The following is a 22,484-nucleotide window of genomic DNA, read 5'->3' as shown; positions in this document are numbered from 1 at the left end:
GGTAGTCTTATTTGTTTATTTATATACTTTGTGCCTGACTGTGGGTTTTGTGTTTGCTTATGAGACCACATAGATCAATGTCTAAGTCCCCTTTTCCTAATGACACACAACATATTTGTCTGCTGGGCATTGCGTCACATTTCTTTTTTGTTTATAAAATGTGTGGATTAATTTTTATAGAATCTTAGAATTTTAGAGTAGGAAGGGACCGCAGGGGCCATGTAGTCCAGTTCCCTGCTGTATAGACCTTTCAACTAAAACATCGATGGCAGATGACCAGCCAACCTCTGCTTAAAAATCTCCAATGAAGGCGAGACCACCTCCTTCCAAGGGAGTCAGTTTCACTGTCTAGCAGCTCTTACTGTCAGAAATTCCTTCCTGATGTTTAATTGGAATCTCCTTCCTTGTAACTTAAATCCATTGATTCGGGTCCATTCTTTTGTTTATTGTGTTATCGCCAGTTTGGGCACTGCTTTCCTTTTAGGCAAAGGCAAAGCAGGTGTTGAGCTGTTCCGCCTTCTCTCTGTTAAAGGTAAAGGTAAAGGTACCCCTGCCCGAACGGGCCAGTCTTGCCAGACTCTGGGGTTTGTGCGCCCATCTCACATCTATTGGCCGGGGGCCAGCGCTGTCCGGAGACACTTCCGGGTCACGTGGCCAGCGTGACAACGCTGCTCTGGCGAGCCAGAGCCGCACACGGAACGCCGTTTACCTTCCCGCTGGTAAGCGGTACCTATTTATCTACTTGCCCCCGGGGGTGCTTTCGAACTGCTAGGTGGGCAGGCGCTGGGACCGAGCAGCGGGAGCGCACCCTGCCGCGGGGATTCGAACCGCCGACCTTTCGATCGGCAAGCCCTAGGCGCTGAGGCTTTAGCCCACAGCGCCACCCGCGTCTCTCTGTTACCCAATAGCATTTCTCTGTCTTCTCCATGCAAGGAACCTACTACTTGCTTGTTCTTCCTCTTGTTTGAACATAGCCAAAGAAACCTTTTTCAAAACTTATCTTTGACTTCTATTGCAATCACGAGTTCATTCTGAGCTTTGGCCCGCCTGACCTTCCCCTTGCAACTTGTGAATACTCTTCCTTCATGATTTCCCTTTTCTTCCATTTCTTATACATACCTTTCTTACATCTCAGTTCACCTGTTATCTGCAGGCACACTGGTTTCTTTAGATACCTCCCACTTTTCTCACTTGTTGGATTTGCCTGCATCTGTGTCTTCAATATTTCTCCTCTTAAGAAATTCCCATCCACCTTGAACTCCTTTTTCTTTGAGTATTTCTAAATATGGGTCTTCCTTCATCCAGTAGTTCCTTAAGCTTTTTGAAATCAACCTAATTCAAGTCTAGAGCGCCCAACTATACTCAGCATTCCCTTGCCTGGGTATAATGAAAGCCAAGAGGCCATGACCACTTCTGCCCAAGGCTCCCTGTATGCTCACTTTATTGATCACTTCCTCCCTGTAGGAAGTCACTTTCCACAACCACATGTCTCTACCCTCTCTGGAGAGTAGCAGGAATCGTTCTGTACACTGTGCCTTTCACCGCCACCTCGGAGAGTTCTGAGGTCTGCAACCGCTGTAGTTGCTCCTCTGGCTCAGAATCAGTGTCCAAGGTGAGGGCATGGAATCAGTTTTGTAGCTCCAGAGGCTCAGCATGTCTCCTGGCAGTCCTACTCGTGTCCAGGGGTTCATGTCCTGCACTAGGCGATCTTCTCCCTGGGATCTTCTCCCTGCTTGCATCTGTGTTCTTGGACAGTCCACTCCAGTAACATCAAATCTTCTGGCTCCAAGTTAGTAAGTTGATGTAATTCAAAAAAAAACCACGGCAAAGAAGCCAAACTCTTGCAACTAATGGTACATGGCCCACAAATCCATAGAGGGAAGATGTGAACATAAAAATCCAAACCCACATGAAGTTATTTCCCCTCCTGCCACTAGGTGGCACTGCTCCTCTGTTCTCACTGTCTCTTGTGTGTTTTCAAAATGCACTTGCCACTGGTGGCAGTTTTTCTTGCCAGATATTCCTCTTAATCTAAACTATTTAGGGTTTGTTACTCAGGATTTCAAGGTGGAGCGAGACTCCCTTAATATTGCTCTCATTTGATCCTGAGATCTTTTAGACTTGCCCTCTCAGTATCTTTTGTCTTTTCTCTCTCTCACACACTTTCCTAAAATCACCACCTCAGCTTCAAGTGATAATCCCCAGGATCAAATAAAATAAAAACGACTGAAGGCTCAGCAGCGTGTTTCCTCAGCCAGTTCTCTCCGCGCTGCTGATGTGTGTTTTTGTGTTGCATCTCACTTGTGTCATTCCTTCAGAGCTCCCTAGGGACTGCTCTCGTCCTCTGAAGACTCCCTGCTTCTTCCTGCTTCCTGATGGAAGATGTTTGGAAGAGTCAGCAGGACTCGCAGGCTTCTTCTCCACTGCACAAGTCTGTTGGGACCCACCCCACCCCAGCCTTGCCCAATGTCATTCAAGCAGGCCAGTGTCTGTAAACAAACCACCTTCAGCTCTGCATTGGTGCGCTGAATAGCTGTTTTGCCGAGATTAAACACTCCAGGGAAATGTTCCAGGAGGAAAGCATGAAAGCACCTCAGTAACTGGATTGAAAGAAGAAAAGGTCAAAGGGACACTCAATTCCTTTAAAAAAAAATGCAGTTAAGAAATTCAGCTATGTACATAATGCATAACTCGGCATCACTTGCTTTCAGAAAGAAAAATATTGGAAACATACCAACTTCTGTTCTTAGGTTGTATTTCAAAATGCCTTGAATGCCTGAACTGTTCGCACTGGTGTCCCTAAACATGTAATCTTTAAATTTACAATAAGTAATATATTTTTTTTAATTTGTAATTTTTATTTTTTTGCAGGGTCCAACTATCGACCAGGCTGCTCTTTTTGCTCAACAAATCCGGCCAGCTTCTCAGCTTCCGCAATATCCAGGGATACAACAGACACAGGTAAATAAGAATTGGTCTGTGTAGGGAAAGGATGTGCTAAGGCCTTGCCTATGCCTTACATTGAGATCCAGTCGTGTTCAGTGTTCATTGTACTCAGAGTAGACCCATTGAAATTTATGGGCATGACTAAACTAGGTCTACTAATTTCAGTGTGGGTCAACTCTTGAGTAGAACTTGGTTGCATACGACCCTGCAGGTTTTATGAGGGGTTTACTCTGAGTACAACAAACACTGTTTAGTAAAGTTTAGTAAATATGGGCTAGCACTGATGGCATTTTGCATGCAAGAAGATTGGAAACTCGTGTCCTTACCTCCATGTCCTTGTGGCCAGGAGACATTATTTGCGTGAATTTATGCTTTTACACAAAAGTTGTGATTTATGCAGAAGTGAAGCAGCTGGACTGGTGCTGCCACAATCATGCCAGTCCATCCTCTGTGTGGAAACCACCCTGCATAAAAGCAGCAGTTTGGAGGTTTCATTTATCGTATATTGCCCAGCCTTTGCTGTGCTGAAAAGGTAGAATAATACGAAACCTGCAAGCATGTATGGCTGCCATTTGAGCCTAGCAAATTGAAAATAAGCATAATTAAACTATGGGGATTTTTTTTAAGTGTCTGGTTGCTATTTCAAGTAACAGCACAGTATACATTCCTTCTCATCCTGGTGTGCTGCTTGCTTGTTTGTTTTAAAAAACAAACAAACAATCATAATAATGGCAAGCTTCCTTTAGAAGCATTGAAATCAAAGCAACTTGTGCCTTGGCCTGTTTTTGTGTGCAGACTATTCCTCATGGCTACACAATGTATAGCACTCAGATGCCATTGCAATCACAGCAGGCCGGAGGCATCGTTCTTTCGCCTACCTACAACTCCAGGGCCTATCAAGCAGCTCATTTGAACCCTGCTCTGATGGAAAGGCTACGGCAGACACAACAACAGCCGAGTGGGTACATTCATCAGCAAGCAGCTGCCTATCCTCAGTCTCTAACAGGCAACCAGCGGTAAGATGTTTATCAGGACCTTTGATATCTTGATGTATATAACCTTTGGAAAGAGAGTTTTGAAAATAGGTCTGAGAAATGCTGGAAGAAGGTATATGCAGTTGACTAGTCTGTAAGGGCCGACAAGCTGTGGATTTTGCCTAACCTCTGATGCTGGGTGACAAATCACCCAGAGCCTGATCGGTTCCAAATAATAGAGAGCCCCAGCTGAGATTTCAGTAGATCTTGCTATGTCTTGCCTCTTGCCCATCTTTACTATTTGCAACATGTTGTGTAGCTCCTTTACTTTTCATTCTCATGCTGCGTGGGATTAGGCCTCTGATGAATGCCTTTGAAAATTCCCACCCACTGAAAATCCCTACAAACCCTTAAAGCTTGGGCCTCAGATTTGTACTGTGAGAAGTGAAGCTACAGGGAACCAGTCAGAGGGCCTTCTCGGTAGTGGCGCCAGCCCTCTGGAACACCATCAGATGTCAAGGAAATAAACAACTATCTGACTTTTAGAAGACATCTGAAGGCAGCCCTGTTTAGGGAAGCTTTTAATGTTTGATGTTGTGTCGCTTTTTTATATATTCTGCCCAGAGTGGCTAGGGAAACACAGCCAGATGGGTGGGGTATAAATAAATAATAATAATTATTACTACTACTACAATTACTACTACTTGGGTAGATTTGAATAAATTTACTACAACCTTCTGTGGTGTAATTTCTAACACATTTGTGGGTATGTTGGAGATGATTGGTTGTTCTTTTTATATGTCAGAACTTCAGCTAATGAAATTGGTTAAATGAATTATCCCTTAGAATTACCCTTTGGTTCCTATAAAGAGAGTTAGAATACATATTAGTGACCTTTGTAATAAAATGTTTCAAAATGCAGGGCTCGACAGAGCATTTTTCCAAAACCGTAATAGCTATTAAAAGTCTTTGTGCAAACTTCCAGTGCTTCCTTGAAAGCATCCCTGAGGCTATGGGGCCAGCTGTGGGGACACTTTTGGCTTTCTTTATGCTACAGATGTTTCATTTTGTTGTTGTTGAAGAAGAAAGTAGTCTTGTTTCTTAGGAAAGTATAAAATGCCAAGACTAAGCCAATGGATTACTAGTGAGCGATGATGACATAATTCCCTGCATTCTTGCAAGGATGGAAATCGTGGGATAATGGTTGACTTTTCCTCCTCTGATTATTAATTTCAAGATGGATAAGTCATATAATTGCATGTTGATATTACTCAAGAACTGAACAATTCTATGGATTTCAGTGATGATTAGCCATTTTAATTGCCGCAGTTCAAGACTCCCATTGTGGCTGAATACTAGACCTCAGTCTACATACATAAAGCTTGCAAACGCTTTCAGATTTTCACCTATACCTGGACTTCTATCAAAGCATTCATGGAGTCCTTCTTCAAAACACTAATATACTCTCTTATCATGAAGAATTCAGCAGTAGGAGGAGCAGTAGTGGCTGGTGAGGTGGCACAGGTGGGGTACATTACTCTCCTGGCTGCCCAGCACAGCAGATTGCTGGGCTGACTCAGAGGATGAGGGGAGACACGAGGTGCAGAGAGCTTGACCCTGTGTGGCACATGGTAGTGAAGCCAAATTGCCACTCTTGCTGTGATGTGCTGCACTGGGCCCAGCTCCTTTGCCTTGCCCCTCTCCTCTACCTCTCAGTGAACGCCAGTGGCCCACTGTGTTGGGAAGCTGGGACAGTCATGGTGTGTCACTGGCCGCTACTGATGGGAAGACTGCAACCAGAGCTTTAGTGTATATGTAGCTCCTACATGATTTGGGATGACGGCATGTTATAGAAAAGATGGTCTGTATTGTTAACAGTTAATCATAATCTGCTGTATCTCAGTTGCAGCAAATAACAGTTTTGTCTGGTTATTTTTCTGTGATTTCTTCAAAAATTACTTTAACCTTCTGATTGATAGACAGCAGTAAGATCTTGCAATGTCATTGCCATTTTCAACTTGGCATTCCTTTAAAAAAAACAAACAAACAAAATAAACCCAATAACCCTATTTTATCAAATCAAACCATTGCCTTCTAAACCACTGAGCCTAGAGCTTGCCGATCAGAAAGTTGGCGGTTTGAATCCCTATGATAGGGTGAGCTCCTGTTGTTCAGACCCAGCTCCTGCCAACCTAGCAGTTTGAAAGCATGTCAAAGTGCAAGTAGATAAATAGGTACCACTCCGGCGGGAAGGTAAACAGTGTTTCCATGCGCTGCTCTGGTTCGCCAGAAGCGGCTTAGTCATGCTGGCCACATGACCCGGAAGCTGTACGCCGGCTCCCTTGGCCAATAAAGCAAGATGAGCGCCACAACCCCAGAGTCGTTCGCGTTAACTGTCAGGGGTCCTTTACCTTTACCTTTTTAAAGCAAACATTGCACATCCTTGACTTAGCGTTCCATTCTTTAATTGCTTCTACACATATTCAATAAATATTAATTTATCCAGGCAGTTGTAAAATGTACACGCAATCTTGAAAAGATCTTCATTCGCAAATTCTATCCTGCAAAGCTTATAATTGCATTTATAATAGCATTTAAATTGAAAGTAAATCCCTAATGTGCCTATTTTGTATCTCTGCATTTGCTCAACCCTGATTGCATTTCCATAGAGGTATATGATCAAAGCATTTTGCAACGTCTTGGTGGAGATGCAGCAGTTCTTCACACAGCAATATAATCCAGAGATTAAAAGCATCAGTTTTTAATCTAGCACACCCTTGTCATTGCAGACTGATGAAGTCTCATGCAGTCTCTTGATTCTGTGTAATCCCCCTGCTATATAGAATCATAGAATTGTAGAGTTGGAAGGGACCCTGAGGTCTAGTCCCAACCCCTAGCTATGCAGGAATCTCAATTAAAGCATCCATGACAAATGGTCACCCCACCTCTGTTTAAAAACCTACAATAAAGGAGAGTCCACCACCTTCTGAGGGAGTCTGTTCCACAGTCAAACCTTACTGTCAGAAAGATCTTCCTGATGTTTAGGTGGTTTTTCCAGTAACTTGAATCCAGTGGTTCAGGTCTACCATCTGGAGCGGGACAAAAGAAGCTTGCTCTGACTTCCATGTGAGAGCCCTTTAGATGTTTGGCTCTCCTCTCAGGTTCCTCTTATCCAGGTTAAATATACCCAACTCCTTCAACTGTTCCTCATAAGGCTTGGTTTCCAGACCCATGATAATCCTTGTTGCCCTCCTCTGCACACGTTCCAACTTGTCAGCATCCTTCTTAAATTGTGGTGCCCAGAACTGGACATGGTATTCCAGGTGTGGTCTGACTAACGCAGAATGAAGCTGTACTGTGACTTCCCTCATTCTGGACACTATACTTCTGTTGATGCATCCTAGAATAGCATTCACTTTTTTTGCCGCTGCATCACACTGTTGACTCATGTTAAACTTCTGGTCTGCTGAGACCCACAGATCCTTTTCACGTGCTCTATGGGCAAGCCAGGTGTATCCCAACTTATGTTTCTGCAGCTGGTTCTTCCTGCCTTACATTTGTCCCTATTGGAATCCATGTTTTTAGTTTTGGTCCAGTTTTCCTATTTGTTAAGGTCCTATTGAATCATGATTCTGTCTTGTGCTGTGTTAGGTACCCCTCTCAGTTCGGTTTGTGTCAGCAGGTTAAATTGAGTCCTAATCCTTACCTAAAAAAGGGATATTGCAGAGCTGGAAGAGGTTCAGAAAAGGGCAACCAAAATGCTCCCCTATGAAGAAAGGCTGCAGCTTTTCTGACTTTTTAGTTTAGATAAAAGACAACATTATTTGGATTTCATTCCATTTCTGAAAGTTCACACTGTGACTGTTTCTAGTGTATAGTTTTTCAATAATTAGAACTATTTAAAAAATCAGTAAAGATTGCGGTGGATAAGAATATAAAAATCAAAATGTTAATACGATGCTTACATATTTTGGCTTAGATGAGAAGCTTTATTTTGCATTTTTCTTCATTTTATCTATCTTTATTACTTTCAGCAGCCTTCAGTCATATTTCATTTGGCTGCTGATACCCTGCTGGAGTTTCAATTTAACGTGCAAGTCTAGAAAATTAAAACTGGCAGGCTCTCATTTTATTTTCACAACTGTAAATGATGTGCGGTCAATTCTTTTTGCTCAGATTGAGTCATCAGCCTTTGCAGCAGAATCCTTTGGTTGGAGGGCCACTCGATGCCATGCCAGCCACAGCTTCCCACCCAAACCTTAACTCAGTTCAGATGCCTCAGGAACAGATGAGACAGAGACAACAACAAATTCGACAACAGAGACTCCTTCAGGTTTGAAAATTGTCGCCTTTGTGTCACTGTGTGTTTATGCGGGGGGCACTATTCCATGAAATTGTAAGCACTAGGATACTGGATGTATCCACACATCATAGTCTGCCCTAGTTAACAGCTTATTGTGAACACACAAATCACTTTCCTTGGTGTTACGCCTTTGTTTCACTCAAGACAAACTGCCGCCTGAAGCCACATTTTGTTCCTGACTTCCTGTAGCTTAAGTGAAGGAAACTGTGATGCCCAGTTCAGACAAAACACTAAGCCGAGGTTTGTTGGTCCTGCTCACGAGTAAGGAAGGAGCAAAACGGGAGTGCTCTGCTCATTCCTGGTAATTCATAAGCCATGGTTCACTGTGATGTGTGAATGTAACCACGGCGTTAGTCCTATCCAGCCCCGAATTGTGTAGTCTGAATGCTAGTGGCTCTCCAGAAGTCTCAGACGGAAGCCTTCCTTAGTTGTACTTCCTGAAATTATTTATGTGGAAATGCCAAGGACTGGATCCGACACTTTATGCATACAAAGCCCATGCACTAGACTACAGTCGTACTTTGGTTTTTGAACAGCTTAGTTCCCAAACATTTTGGCTTCTGAAAGCTGCAAACCCAGAAGTGACTATTCCGGTTTGCGAACTATTTTTGGAAGCTGAACATTCGATGGGGCTTCCGTGGCTTCTGATTGGCTGCAAGAGCTTCCTGCAGCCAATCAGAAGCCGCTCTTTGGTTTCCAAATGTTTTGGAAGTTGAACAGACTTCCGGAACGGATTCCGTTCGACTTCCATGGTATGACTGTATTTAGCTACGCACCTATTCATATTTGTGTGTCTGCATTGCTTTCTTAGGACCTGTCTTCTCTCAAATTTACGTTTTACTGCTCTTAATTTTATAAGCCTCTTAGATAGAAAAGAAGGGTCAAAATAATAAGTAAGCTCAAGTCTCACCCCTATTCCCAAAAAAGGATTTTGTTTAAATTGTTGCTAGATGTGTAGCTGACCTTTTCCAAAGGGCTTCAGCAATTTTCTATAAAAGTGAGTGTTGTGAAAACATGTATATAGTTGAATTAAAATAACAGGACAAGGGCTGTAGTTAAGGAAGCATTAAATATTTATCTGCTGGGAGTAAATGGTTTTGAAAGTTTGTCTAGTTGCACTAGGTTTTAGAAATTCAAAGTATAACATGCAGTTGTGAAGGGAACCTTAAAATATCTTATCACAGTTCATGAACACAGCTTAGTGTGGTGTAGTGGTTAAGAGCAGTGGACTCGTAATTGGGTGAACCGGGTTCGCTTCCCTGCTCCTCCACATGCAGCTGCTGGGTGACCTTGGGCCAGTCACACTTCTCTGAAGTCTCTCAGCCCCACTCACCTCACAGAGTGTTTGTTGTGGGGGAGGAAGGGAAAGGAGAATGTTAGCCACTTTGAGACTCCTTCGGGTAGTGATAAAGCGGGATATCAAATCCAAACTACTACTACTACTACTACTACTACTACTACTACTCTTCTTCTTCTTCTTCTTCTTCTTCTTCTTCTTCTTCTTCTTCTTCTTCTTCTTCTATTGAAAGCAACATCCCTTTGTTCTTAAAGGCAACTTTGTTATTGTCTTTCTATGACAGCATCATAGGTAGTATTATACTCACATTGGCCATATTTTTGCAGTTGCAGCAGCAGCAGCAGCAGGGACAGCAGCAGGTGCTTAGTCTCCAAGCAATGCACCCTCAGCAACCTTTGGTAAGTGGACGTGTTAATAATAGGCTTTGTTCTAGGAGCTCTGTACTGTTGAACAACATGGGAAAACAGGGTGATGTAGCTAAGTAGCTTTCCTTATCCCTACCATCTATTTCTGGGTTCTTGGAGAGCAAGTGCAGGGTTGATAAGGGAAGTTGTGCTCAGTAAGTATCAAAAATGATCAGGTATGATGACCTTGAATTTCCATCTCTGGTTTGCAGGAAGGCAGAGTGAATCACCTAGTGGAAATTGTGGAATTTATATTTATTAATATAGCATTAGTATAAGTAGCAAGACAACTGTTTTCAATAGTATGCACCTAGCTTTAGGGTGCATGATTCTTTAACATTTCCTTACAGCTGTGGTTTTCAACCAGTGTACCTTGGCACCCTGGCATGCATTGATTGATGGTCAGGGGTGCCGTGGGCAACACTGGCCTCTGTCCCTCTTTCCTTCCCTCCCTCCTCTGATGCCCTCTCAAGTCTCTGCCTCCCAAAGGCTTGCACAGCTGTTTGTTGCAGCAGTCCTGGCTACAAGCTGCGCAGCACCTCTCTTTGTGTGTGTGTGGGGGGGGAGTGTTCAGCTCAGAGACCAGGGACAGCAGCAGGAGCTGCCTGGAGGACTCCCAAGGAGAGGGGAGAGAAGAGGAGGCTGAGGGGACCCTCCACAAGGGAGGGTGTTTGAAAAAGAGGGCAAGGCTGCCAGCTCTGCAGGCAAGGGGTGACATAACTGGGCTCCTGAGCTGCACAGGGGTGCTGCAGAAAGAATGTAGTTGGTCAAGGGAGCCATGGACTCAAAAATGTTGAAAACCTCTGCCTTACAGTACAAAGCAAAGGCTTTCTAATACTACTAGCCTGTTTTGTGTAATACTTGCATAAAGACTCCCTCTGGTGGATAGTATAGCTGTGAACTCTGCTACAGCTTTTACCTGGCTTAACTAGGCTGTTTAAAATCAGATTACCTGTGATAGTACAAAGAAATTAGATTTGTAATCTGTTGAACATGTTTCTCATCTTAATTAGTACCAGTCGGTAATAGGCACTTCAGTAAAAGATACATTGCAAGTTTTTAAATATGCAAGGACTGCCTCAGTATAATCACAGGACATTTCCCAACGTTAGCATAACACAGAGATTACCTAACAGTCTAATTGCATATGATGTATTTGGTAACTTCCAGTCCTTCAAGACTATCAAAACAGTTTTATGAGTACGTTATTATTAACATTGTGTTGCATAGTGACTGTGTACAGTCCCAAGTTTAATGGAAAACATCTAGTTAGTATTGCGACAAAAAATAACTTACACGAAACTGAATTGTAGTGATTCTGTGGATTGAAGTAGAACATGCTGAAGAAGGAAAATGAAGCTGGTGAACAGGAGAGTTTACTTATTTTTATTTAGAAGAAACTATAAACCACTTAATCAAAGAATCTCTAAGCAATGTACACAGAGCAATTTAAAATGAGTATCGCTCTACATTTTAAAAAAAAGAAAGACAACAGATATGCATAACTTGTTTACATGTCCAGATTGGCTTGCTGAAACAGGCATCTAAAGCAGTGAGGGCTCCTGCCTAAAGTTAATAAATAGGGAGTTCCAGTGCCGCCATACTGAAAACTCAAGCCCTTGCCCACATTTAGCAGCAGTTCTGTAGATGGAAGTGGTCAGGTTGCCACAAAGGGCACAAGGCAATTCCTCAAGTAAACTAGTCCCAAGCTATCTCATGTACACATCATCTGTAAGAATTTTCAATGATTTTTACTGTATGTACACATCTGTAAACAGTTGTGAATGCTGAGGAACAACAGAAAAGTAAATCTCCGGTTAAATGTTGCAACCACAGCTCATAAAGACTACCGGTTTAGACTGGAGAGCGAAATAACTGCCACAGCCCTGAATTCCGTGTATTAAAAAAGAGCACAATAAATTCCAAGCACTGTCATATAATGCAAACTTGAACGTTCACAAATAAGAGGAGGAGCTGGCTAGAATAAATTAGACACTCTGGAACACTCACAGATCTGTCCAGGAAGAAGTGATAAGTCCCAGGACAAACTCAGAGTGGGGAGAGAAGGAAACCTTCAAAACAATTGTCTGGGAAATTACTGACATGGCTCATTAGCAAGTTCTCAAACCCAGCAACAGGTAATTAGAAAAAACAGGAATACAGGCATCTGGAAGGAAGAAGTGGAGAACAGTATCAGCAGCTTTCTCTGGTCTAACTGGAGGTGAAAATCCTAGAGGTTGAGGAATAGGGAGTATTCTGGGCCCTAGCTATTTTTATTTATTATTATTTTTTACAAAAAGCAGTATATCCAGTACAGTATAAGTGGTTTATTGGGAAACTGCCATCCCCTTTCAATTGCCTAAAGTTTGCTCATGCTTTTTGGAGGCTTTGCACGGTAGCTTGCTGGATTCCTATAGGCGGTGGGGCATGCTAGCAATTATTGCACATGCTCAAGTAACCGAGGGGTTGTAGTGGCCCAGTGGTCAGAGGTCCTCTCCCAAATCTCCTCTGAATTCTGAATTTTCACATCTTCTATCTACTGAATATATATTCAGGGTGACAGATTTTCCGTGCCATTTCATCAGTAGCGGAGAGCTTCTAAATTTCACATTGAGTTATGAGATATCACATGTGCTTCCAGAGCACAAAGGAAGGTTCGTCCTGCTCAGGCACACACCACATCTATCATCCTCATCCTACTAGTGTGAATGCCAGCTGTCACAGCATTATTTTGCTCTTTGCCTTGTCCAGACTCACTAAATGCCTGCCAACACTAATTGCTTGCACGTTTCCATCACTAGACCAGTTTAAAGTATTATTTAAACTAACTTCGGATAATCCTATGTGATAAATACTGCATAGAATGAAATCCCTCTACGAGGCAAGAGTCCTTGAACCTTCAAAGTTTTGCATCTTTGTGCTCCTAAACCTACAGCAGAAGCAAAGGAGGCTCAACTGGAACTTTTCAATTAGTTGTTATATTGGTTTAGTTTCCTCCTGAGGATAATATATTCTTTCAAGCACATAGAATTGCATCACCGGTTGGGAAACAAGAACCAAGCTTGTGCAAACAGAGCTAAATTAAATACAGTGGTACCTCTACTTATGGACACGATCTGTTCCGGGGTGCCGTCCGCACCCCGAAAAGTCTGTAAGTAGAGCGCCGCTTCTGCGCGTGACGAGATAGAGCGCTCCTGCCCATGCGCGAAGCGGGAAGTATACACTTCTGGGTTTGCTGCGTTCGTAACCAGAAAAAATGCAATGTGAAGCAAACGCAACTCGAGGTATGACTGTAGTAGAGAAGGCCCTTTGCTGAATTTAAGACTAGAAGCCCCACCTTTCTCTGCCTCCATGCCCACGGTCACTGCGCTATTTCAGAGACAGCATTATTTGTCTGTACTGAAAGGATAAATTATGTTCTCATTGGCATCTTTCTTTGTAGGTGTTTTTCTGTTGTCTGTTTGATAGCTTTGTTTTGATTGTTCTATCAATCTGTTTTACAAAGCTATAAAGCACTAATCCAATGTAAGTAGGTAGGTTTGGGCATCTGTAACCATTTCATCTGCTCCTCTAAGTCCTGCTTTCCCAACAGAAGTGTACATATTTAATGTATAATTTTGGAACAAGTTATTAACCATTAGATTATTATTATTTTTACATGGTTTTTTTGGTATTCATTGACCTACCAGAAGCCCTTTAGGATACCATTTGCTGCCTTCTCTTCTCTCCTGGGAGTAGGTCTTGGCTGTCCTGTTCTAATATCCCACCTAGCTCACATAGGTTTGTTAAACAACCCAACCCACTTCTGGACTCTTCCATTTTTATTTTTTATTCAAAGCTGAGCTGCAGTTTTTACATAGATTAGTGTAGAAGGTAACTTTCTGCTGAATATAAAATTGGAGTTTAAGGAATGCGGGGGTTTCCCTGTCCTGCTTGTCTGTGGGAACGGTTCTGGCTTACATTGAAAGGTTTGGGGTTCCGTTTGGTAATCCTTAATTCCTTATCTTCAGTTTTACTTGTGTAAAATAATGTGTCTATTGTTTGTAGGAGCTTATACTTTGAAAAGGACCCCTTGTTTACTCTGGCATATCTGTGGTGGGAAAAGGGGCATGCAGATACCGGACAATGTCAGTACTGTCAGGAGTTCGGCCTACACTCGAGTAGGACCCTGGCAGAGACACATGCCCTAAGCTTTCTTCAGCCCGAACATCACAGCGACTGATGCCAACCGACACTGGCACACTTAGGGATCCAAAGAGTTAGCGCAACTTGCGAGTGACAGACCTCAGCAACTCAGCATTTTGGCTAATCTACTTTATTTACATATAAACACACACGGAGCACTGCAACATGGCTCCCTCTCTCTCTAGCATCAGACAGCAAAGAGAGAAAGAACAAAGGACAATAGTCCACACAGTAACACAAACATCCTGTCTCCATCACTTCCCCCTCTGTACAGTCAAAACTTATACCGTCATGTGAAAGACAACAATCCTATGACTACAGTCATAGAGCAGGAATTCTAACAAGTACAGCATCACAATAAAACCTGGGACACAGGGATGAAATGTCTCATATGAGTTCCACCAAGTGGAGCTGTGTTCCCTCAGGTAGAGTAGCCACTTAACTTGTTGCCAGAGACAAGGAAGTACCGCACCCAAAAACTGGGCAGAAAAATGGCACGTGGGGTTGGATATTTTGTTGTTAATCCTACATATAGGATTGGATTCCAGCTGGTATCATCCAACATGGCCAGTGTTCAGGCATGATGGGCAATGTAGTCCAAGAATAACCAGAGGGCCCCCTGGCAACCCCTGATTTATAGCATTAGTTCAAGCATTAAAACTGAGCCCACTCTCCCTACTCATTTGCTTGAAAAGCCTCTGGAAAGAGTTTGTGGAGGCAGTTCAAAGCCCTTGAAATATCTGACTTTAAATTTCAGGACGTGAATTTATTCATCCTGAAAACTTAACACATCTATGGCAACTGCCTAAACATAGGCAGTAAATCAAACCAAAAGAGCACATTAGGCACATGTTGTAGTTTTAAGATACAAATGTTCTTTGCACTTTTTATTTATTTTTGGCCCGCTGTAAAATAGTAAAAATACTTTTTTTCCATTAAGTTGTCATGCCGGCCTCCCTACTGATCTGCACCCAATAATGAAAAATGCAATTCTGAAGATGTCCAGAGAAAACTGTAATTCTCAAGAATGATAAAGCAAATCTGTATATTAGACTTACGGGGATAACATATGGTAAACAGGCATTAGACAGAGTTTCCATTTATTTGTCAGGGAAGCCAAACTCTTTTTAAAGCATTTGGCAGGTTACTTGCAACGAACAAGTTTCAAATCTAATTTATGTCTCGGTCAAACTTTTATTGTTAAACTGTTATCTTAATAAATCTTCACCAATTGTATAGCCAAAATATGCACTTTCAGGTTTTACTTTGGGGTTTCAGGAAAGGTATAATGCAGCAAGAATTACATATCCCAGAAATAATGTAACTGGGATTGGGGGTGTTTCCCTGATAGTTGGACATAACAGAACTGTGTTCTTATCCACATCTATGTTGTGTTAAATAAGGAGGTAAAGGACAGCAAGTACATTTTATAGAAATGGTTCCTTCAACCAGAATTTCATGAAATTCATATTCTGAGCGCAAAGAGCACAGATTTCTATGGAAGGGATTTTCTGGCCCTTCAGAATCGGGTTAACCTGCTTTGCTCAACAACACTACAACATCCATGGCTCAGTGAGACTGTGAGTGAAGAATGCTTGAGAGCTTCAGCAGTTTGCATAACATTAATAATAAAGGCTGCTGACTCTCATGTATGCACACATTTCATGCACAGTTGGGTTGCATGGTAGAGTTTGACATGCAAAAGGATCAAACATGCTCTAATGAAAGAGAGATGTATGTATACTAGCCAACCTTTCCACCTGAGAACCATTTGCACTGTCTTATATTAGCTTTATTTTTACCGAAATATCTCTGTTTTCTTTTCAAACTCAGCTTGCATTTCCCATTTAAAGTTCATTTGCATACATGATACCTGATATAGAATGGGTTTTATTTTCATTATTGGCTTCATAATATGTACACATGCCCCCAGCAGCTGAACATTTCCTCTGTATAACTGAAGGAATATGAATGTATAATTTATTATTTGGATGTATGGAAAATATTATTAGCTAGATGAGAATGTAGGCTTCTAAACTTCCAACAAAATACTGGGAACACAGCTCCAGTTGCTGAACCCTCCAACAACTTGAAAGCACAATTCCAGAGGGATCCATTATCTTCTGAATGAACATAGGAAAAAGATGCTAAAGCTTGAACTTTCTAATTTTCTTTCTTAGAAAACAAAATAGGAAAAAGTACCAAGTGATCCCTTATTCCAGCACTCCAAAATACATGTACGGTTTCATGCCGGGGTCATTCAGATTGTTGGCTAAACATCTAAGGCACAGAGCATCAAATGTTATATTGTTGTCAGTATTGCATGTGTGAAGTTTTATCACCACCACCACCATCATACTTTACATAGGATATAATGTCTGAAGGACCTGAAAGTTTGTCCATAGAAATCTGTGGATCTGTGAATTCTTACTAGGAGGGGAGAAGAATTTTGTTGTATGTACATTTATTGTTCACCCTTGGAGTATGTGGAGGCCGATAAGCATTCCTTAAATGGTTTAAGAGATGATCCCTTGTCAGGAATCATGACCATCTGTTGATGAGAAGGGCAGTTCAACCCAGCTGGTTAAAGCTAGTCTAGCTGCAGGGTTTTGTTTTTTTACCTTACAGCTCTGTGGTGCTTTTTAAGGAGCCCACTGTGTGTTACTGTTAACTTAGCATATTCTCTGCACAATGCTGAACAAACTGGGCTGGAGTCAGCTCCCCAAGTCCAGTACTCTGGAGAAAACATGGGTTTTCAAGGTTTTCTGATTCACAATGGCATCGCAACATCATGGCATAATCTTTCTCTTTCCTCCAGTCATCCTGAGTTGTCAGTCCTATTTCTCCCCATCCCTGGTTCCCCTTCTAGGTTCTTGGACTTGTTTGGAGAAACTAATGGGGGGGGTTTCATGCAGTGTCCAAGAGAATTCTTTGCAACTAGGTAAAGGTAAAGGGACCCCTGACCATTAGGTCGACTCTGGGGTTGCGGTGCTCATCTCGCTTTATTGGCCGATGGAGCTGGCGTACAGCTTCCGGGTCATGTGGCCAGCATGACTAAGCCGCTTCTGGCGAACCAGAGGGACCAAGCAATGGGAGCTCACCCCGTTGCAGGGAGTCGAACCGCCGACCTTCTGATTGGCAAGTCCTAGGCTCTGTGGTTTCACCCACAGCACCACCCACATCCCATCTTTGCAGCTACCTGTCTCTAAATCCAGTGTCTCCAATTCCAGTGTAGGCTTGTCCTTAGGACAAATGAGGCACTACCCCATCAACCTCAGTTTGCCCTCAGCCAGCCCCTACCTGCCTGGCTTCTTACTTAAGACCACCACTTTCTGCTTCTAGCTGAGAATGTGAGAAGTTTTGCAGTTGTGTGACAGAGATGGCAAGAGACTGTACCACTTCCCTCTCAGGTTCATGGCTGGAGCCAGCAATGACAGGCTTGAACAGCATTGGATTTGCTGATGCCTTAATCTGATACATAGTTGTAAAGGTGGGGCTGAGTTTTGAGCCCTCTTTTTACAGACCCTCCAAGTGTCCCTATTTTCTAGGGACACTCCCAATTTAGTTAAGCCATCCCAGTTTCTGATTTGATCCCTGAATGTCCCAATTTCCTTAGGGTGTTCCTATTTTCATGGGAAAAATGTTGGAGGATATGGCGTTATCCGACCCCTAAGCCGTCTGAAGGCAATCCTGTATATGGAAGTTTTATTGTTTAATGTTTTATTATGTTTTTATATATACTGGAAGCTGCCCAGAGTGGCTGGGGCAACCCAGTAAGATATGTGGGGTATAAATAGTAAAATCATCATTATGGAATGGGACATCCCTATTTTCATCAGAGAAATATTGGAGGGTTTGTTTTTATATTGCATTTTCCTGTGAGTAAAAGAGGGCTGCCTCTTCACTCACATGATTCTTACACCCAAGGTGTTCTACACAGCAATATCTTCACCAAAACAGGTGTGGCCCAGTATCCTTGCACTAATGCACTGATCAACCTGAACTGAACTGAGATTGGAAGCCTGGTCTACCAGGCCAAGCCGATTGTTTCATATGAATTCTTCCAAGTAGAGGAGAAGAGAAGTTTGGTTTCAGTCACAGATTTAATGTGCAAGCTAGACTAGAATGAAAGGGTTATTTCTCATTACTCTCATAAGTGGCATCTTTCTTCTCAGGCTGGCAAGGGTGCATTGTAGGTATACCTGCTAGTGTGTTGCTGATTTTTTTTTCTGGTGTTGAATATTGCAGTTTCCAAGACAAGGCTTGCAGCAGACACAACAGCAACAACAGACGGCTGCCCTTGTCAGACAACTCCAAAAACAGCTGTCAAGTAAGTATGCAGCACTGGATAAAGTATTTTGTGTTTCTGCAGCTGGGAAGTACATTTTCTGCCAGTTAACTTTCCGCAAGTAATAAATATCGATGTAGTCAGTTCTGGTTTAAAGTAGTTTAGTTTGTGATAAGGCCTATAACCTGAAAATTGCCACGTGCATGGATGCTGTTGATCAGTAGGGGTAGGTCTGGGTACTGGATATGATCTGCCACGGATGTACATCTAAGTTGTATAGCTCACACCCAGAATACTCAAAATAGTTGGTCAAACTTTTAAAACTGGTTTAACCGGCAAGTTTGTGAGAGAAGCAACTGAGTAACTTGCCCTTCTCCAGGGCTACAGTTCCCAAAGGAGAGGAATTGGTACAGGCAATCCTAGTTTTGCAGAGGGGCTTCCGTTCCAGACCTCTACATGTGCTAGCAGAGCACACAAAAGCCCACTCTGCCCCATTCCACCTCTAGCTGGCTCCTCCTGTCCCCCTTTTCAGGACGACATGGGCTTGCTTCCAAATTTGGTGCCATGGGTGTAGGTGCAATTATGCATCATTTGGATGTGCCTAAACTGGGAGTTGCCTGTACTTTATAAGGAGGGAAGCCAGGGCAGTGAAACCAGACACTTGCAAGCCACGAAATGTGCTGATTTTTTGGTTCTAAATCACACAGCTTCTACAGATCAAGCCACTACCAGCCATATGTAGCAGTCCTTGGTTTTGCTACCTGTTTGGCACTGCAAAAAATCAAATCAAATCAAAGTGAGGTTGTCAAGCACATGACAAATCACAGAACCTGGGCGATGGCCAGTGTCGCGGGCTACATGTTCAGCTGCCCTGCTTTATATTTATCATAATTCTGTCGCAGCAACTCTCTGACACAGCATCCTCAGGTGCCATTTTTTTGTAACAGGGCTTTGATGGTCAGACCTTACACTTGATGAAGATTTTTTGTTAGCGATAAGACATCCCGAGCACCAATCAACACACATTCATGGGAGATACAGTCCACTGAAATGTTCATTTGTAGGATCAACCTCACCACTAGGTGTGATTCTAGGTGGCTGTTGAAGCTAAGGCACTTTCACACCATAGGTTTCAAATGCCTTGATACCACTTTAAACAGTCATGGCTCCCCCCCCCAAAGATTTCTGGGAATTGTAGTTTAAGAGTGCTGAGAGTTTTTCAGTGACCTCTATTCCCCATTAAATAACCGAAAACACAGAGTTGTAATGTATTTGGTTTGTGTAGCATTTGCCACCAATTTATCTGTACTTGCCAATACGTTCTTTCTGAAATCAGTGGGGCTTCTCTGCACATTAACCTGACATTAAATCTCATTGACTTCAGTAACTTGGCACAGGATTTTAACATTTGGGCACGTTCTCCCCACCCCTGTTTCCTAGGTAACCAGCCACAGCAAGGTGTGAATCCATATGGCCATCCTTCAAACTTCTGAATCTGGAAGGTGGGAATAAGACAAAGTGTTTGCACTGAAGAATAGGGAAACAGAATTTGTTGCACTAATTATCTCCCCCCCCCCCATTTTTTGTGCTGCAACTGATGTGAATATATAAGAAATAGGTGATTTTTTGTTTTGTTTTTGCACTTAACTAATTATAAATGTATGGATTATGTGGGATTATATGAAGAACATTTGTTGCTGAAGAATATATGGATTTGGTGCTTTTAGGGTATAAACACTCCCTGCTCCCCTCTACAGGATTAAAAATCCTTCCTTTCTTTTTGTGGAAAACAAGTTTTGTTTTTCTTAAGAACTGCACTGGACCAAACTATTTACGAAAAAGGCACTTCCATTTTTTTTATTTAATGCGCAAGGTGGTCCCCCCCTTGTTTTCGGTAAAATGTGTATTGATTTCGGTTTTTTAAATTAATTTTGATCATGTTTGTAGATTTCATAAGCACTTTATAAAAGAATTTGTTTGCAAAGTTCCTGATTTTTTTGTTGCTTTTATTGTGGTAATAAAGTTCCTGAAGGAGGATCCTTACTTGTATTCATCAAGTTTCTATTTAAAAATCCAGTAGTTTGACAATAATAAGCCTACTAGACTTCAGTACAAATCTCCGTAGTAAGATCTCCTACCTGCAGATGATCAAAATGAGTACCCAAAACCTAAATAATCACATGTTCAGTCATGCTCAGGGTTGCAGCCTATAACTGCAGTTTGAGACTAGAATAATTAAATGCATAGGTTTTCATTCTGTTTCCTGTAATTCCACTGGAGATATGCTAACATGGGTTTCCACAGCATGCACCGGAAATTAAGATAACCATTTTCTATTTCTCAGTGTGGGTATTTCAGAATAATTTCAGGGAAGTTGTTTAATCTTCTTCTAAGTCTTCTTCCAGGTATTCTAAACAGTTTTCCAAAAGATTTCATAATACAGTTGAAATGTAAGGAAATAGCTGTTTTCTGAAATGCTGTAGAACTATTACTTTCCTATGGTTTTTCCGTATATATTAAATAAAATCACTTCATCCACTCAACTGGGTCTACACTCCCCATGAAAAAATGTTCCTTTACACAAACTGTCATGTCTAGAAGACGGGTAGTTTTATTTTTGTATGACTTTATTCAGTCATGAAACCCCAGCTGCAGTCTAAAGTGGTACATTTCAGACAAAGGTTTACCACCTCATCTGCTGTTTGTGAGAACTAGGCCTTAGTTTTCTAGTCACAGAAATAGTTACTTATTATTTTGTACGGTGGGTGTTCAAAAATTTGGTTATTTTTAGTTGTGTAAATAAATTCAGCTGTATTTATTTATAAATTTGCTGCCAAAGCACAAGTAAATTATCATCAGATTTATTACTATAAAAACAGAAACTATTTTAATCTTGTGGAAGTGGCATTTGCTCATATTCGAGTAAAGAATAATCAAAAGAAACTACTGTTTTGTGAATTTTTAGTATTCTGTGATAACCTTTTAGAATTAGATGCACAAATTTTGAATGTGACTCATGTAGGGCATTTAAAAAAATACCTGAGACTATTTGACTATGTTTTCTGTATGAACTTTTCATTTGCCTTGTGATAAGCCGATCGTAAGGCTTACTGTGAATAAACAATCTCTACTGAGCAAATTAGTCAGATTATGTCAAATGAAATCTGCATTGCTATACCCAGCTGATACATTTCTACCTTCCCACAGGATGTCCGAATCTTTAGTGTAATAAATACTTTTTTAACTGTTGTATTTGTTGTGGAAACATCTGCACAATGATCCACTTGCACCCAGTACCTGCCTGCTTATGCAATGAAAATATGCCTATGCAATATGACTTTTGATTCTTCTTTCCCTCTTCCTGTTCTGCCTCCACATATGTCTTCAAAGTCTGCTCCAGAGGGTCCCCAATTCCTCTGAAACAGATTTTTGAGGACACCAGGGGCCAGAAAGGGGAGGAGAGGAAGAAGCTCTGTTTCAGGAGTGGACTTGTGCTATGCTAGTTCCAGATTTCATTACATTGGGAGTTACTCCTCAAAATATGAAGGCATAGTTCCCTTAATATTGTAGGTTTTCTTATGTTATTAAGAGCTGAAAATATATTTTAATGTATCTGTCGGAATCTCCGTTCAACCCAGCTGATAAGGCTCATCTTCGGAATCGCCTCCCGACGATTAATTGACGACCTGATCCTTTGATAAGGCCTTAGGCACGTCGTCCCAGCAGAGCATCAAAACAGCACGTGGAAGGATGAGATAGTATGAGCTACATTGTTATGCTTTATTTTCTAGCTACGCAGAGAGCAAAGAAATATACATCCCCTCCCTGTGAGAGCAGAGAGCAACCGAACAAAGGAAACAGGAAACCACTAACGTCACATCCCGTCTCCCTTTCCCGTGAGACTGGAAGGTCTCTGGAATGTAAACAGAGTGCTGTGACTCCCAGCAGCTGCTCAGGGATAAGAACAGAAACAGAAACTAACAGTATCTTAATAAAAAAATTCCTTCCAGTAGCATCTTAAAGACCA

The 22,484-nt window shown here is 41.9% G+C and overlaps 1 protein-coding gene across 2 annotated transcripts in view; it reads left to right on the top strand.

Moving 5' to 3' along the window:
* The window catches only part of MED12L (mediator complex subunit 12L), a 176,141-nt gene extending 154,436 nt beyond the window's left edge, over positions 1 to 21,705 (top strand). For both annotated transcript variants that reach the window (XM_082223819.1, XM_082223818.1), the window contains exons 39-44: positions 2,872 to 2,961; positions 3,742 to 3,962; positions 8,097 to 8,253; positions 9,907 to 9,978; positions 18,418 to 18,499; positions 19,898 to 21,705. In XM_082223819.1, coding sequence (XP_082079945.1) covers positions 2,872 to 2,961; positions 3,742 to 3,962; positions 8,097 to 8,253; positions 9,907 to 9,978; positions 18,418 to 18,499; positions 19,898 to 19,950 — 675 coding nt within the window. In that variant the 3' untranslated portion in view covers positions 19,951 to 21,705. The remainder of the gene's footprint in view (positions 1 to 2,871; positions 2,962 to 3,741; positions 3,963 to 8,096; positions 8,254 to 9,906; positions 9,979 to 18,417; positions 18,500 to 19,897) is intronic.
* Positions 21,706 to 22,484: the final 779 nt, after the last annotated feature.

Source organism: Podarcis vaucheri (genome assembly GCF_965113315.1).
Source record: "Podarcis vaucheri genome assembly, chromosome: 5".
In the NCBI taxonomy this organism is placed as follows: domain Eukaryota; kingdom Metazoa; phylum Chordata; class Lepidosauria; order Squamata; family Lacertidae; genus Podarcis; species Podarcis vaucheri.
Note: the sequence above shows the minus strand (reverse complement) of the source record. Positions and strands in the feature narration are given on the sequence as shown.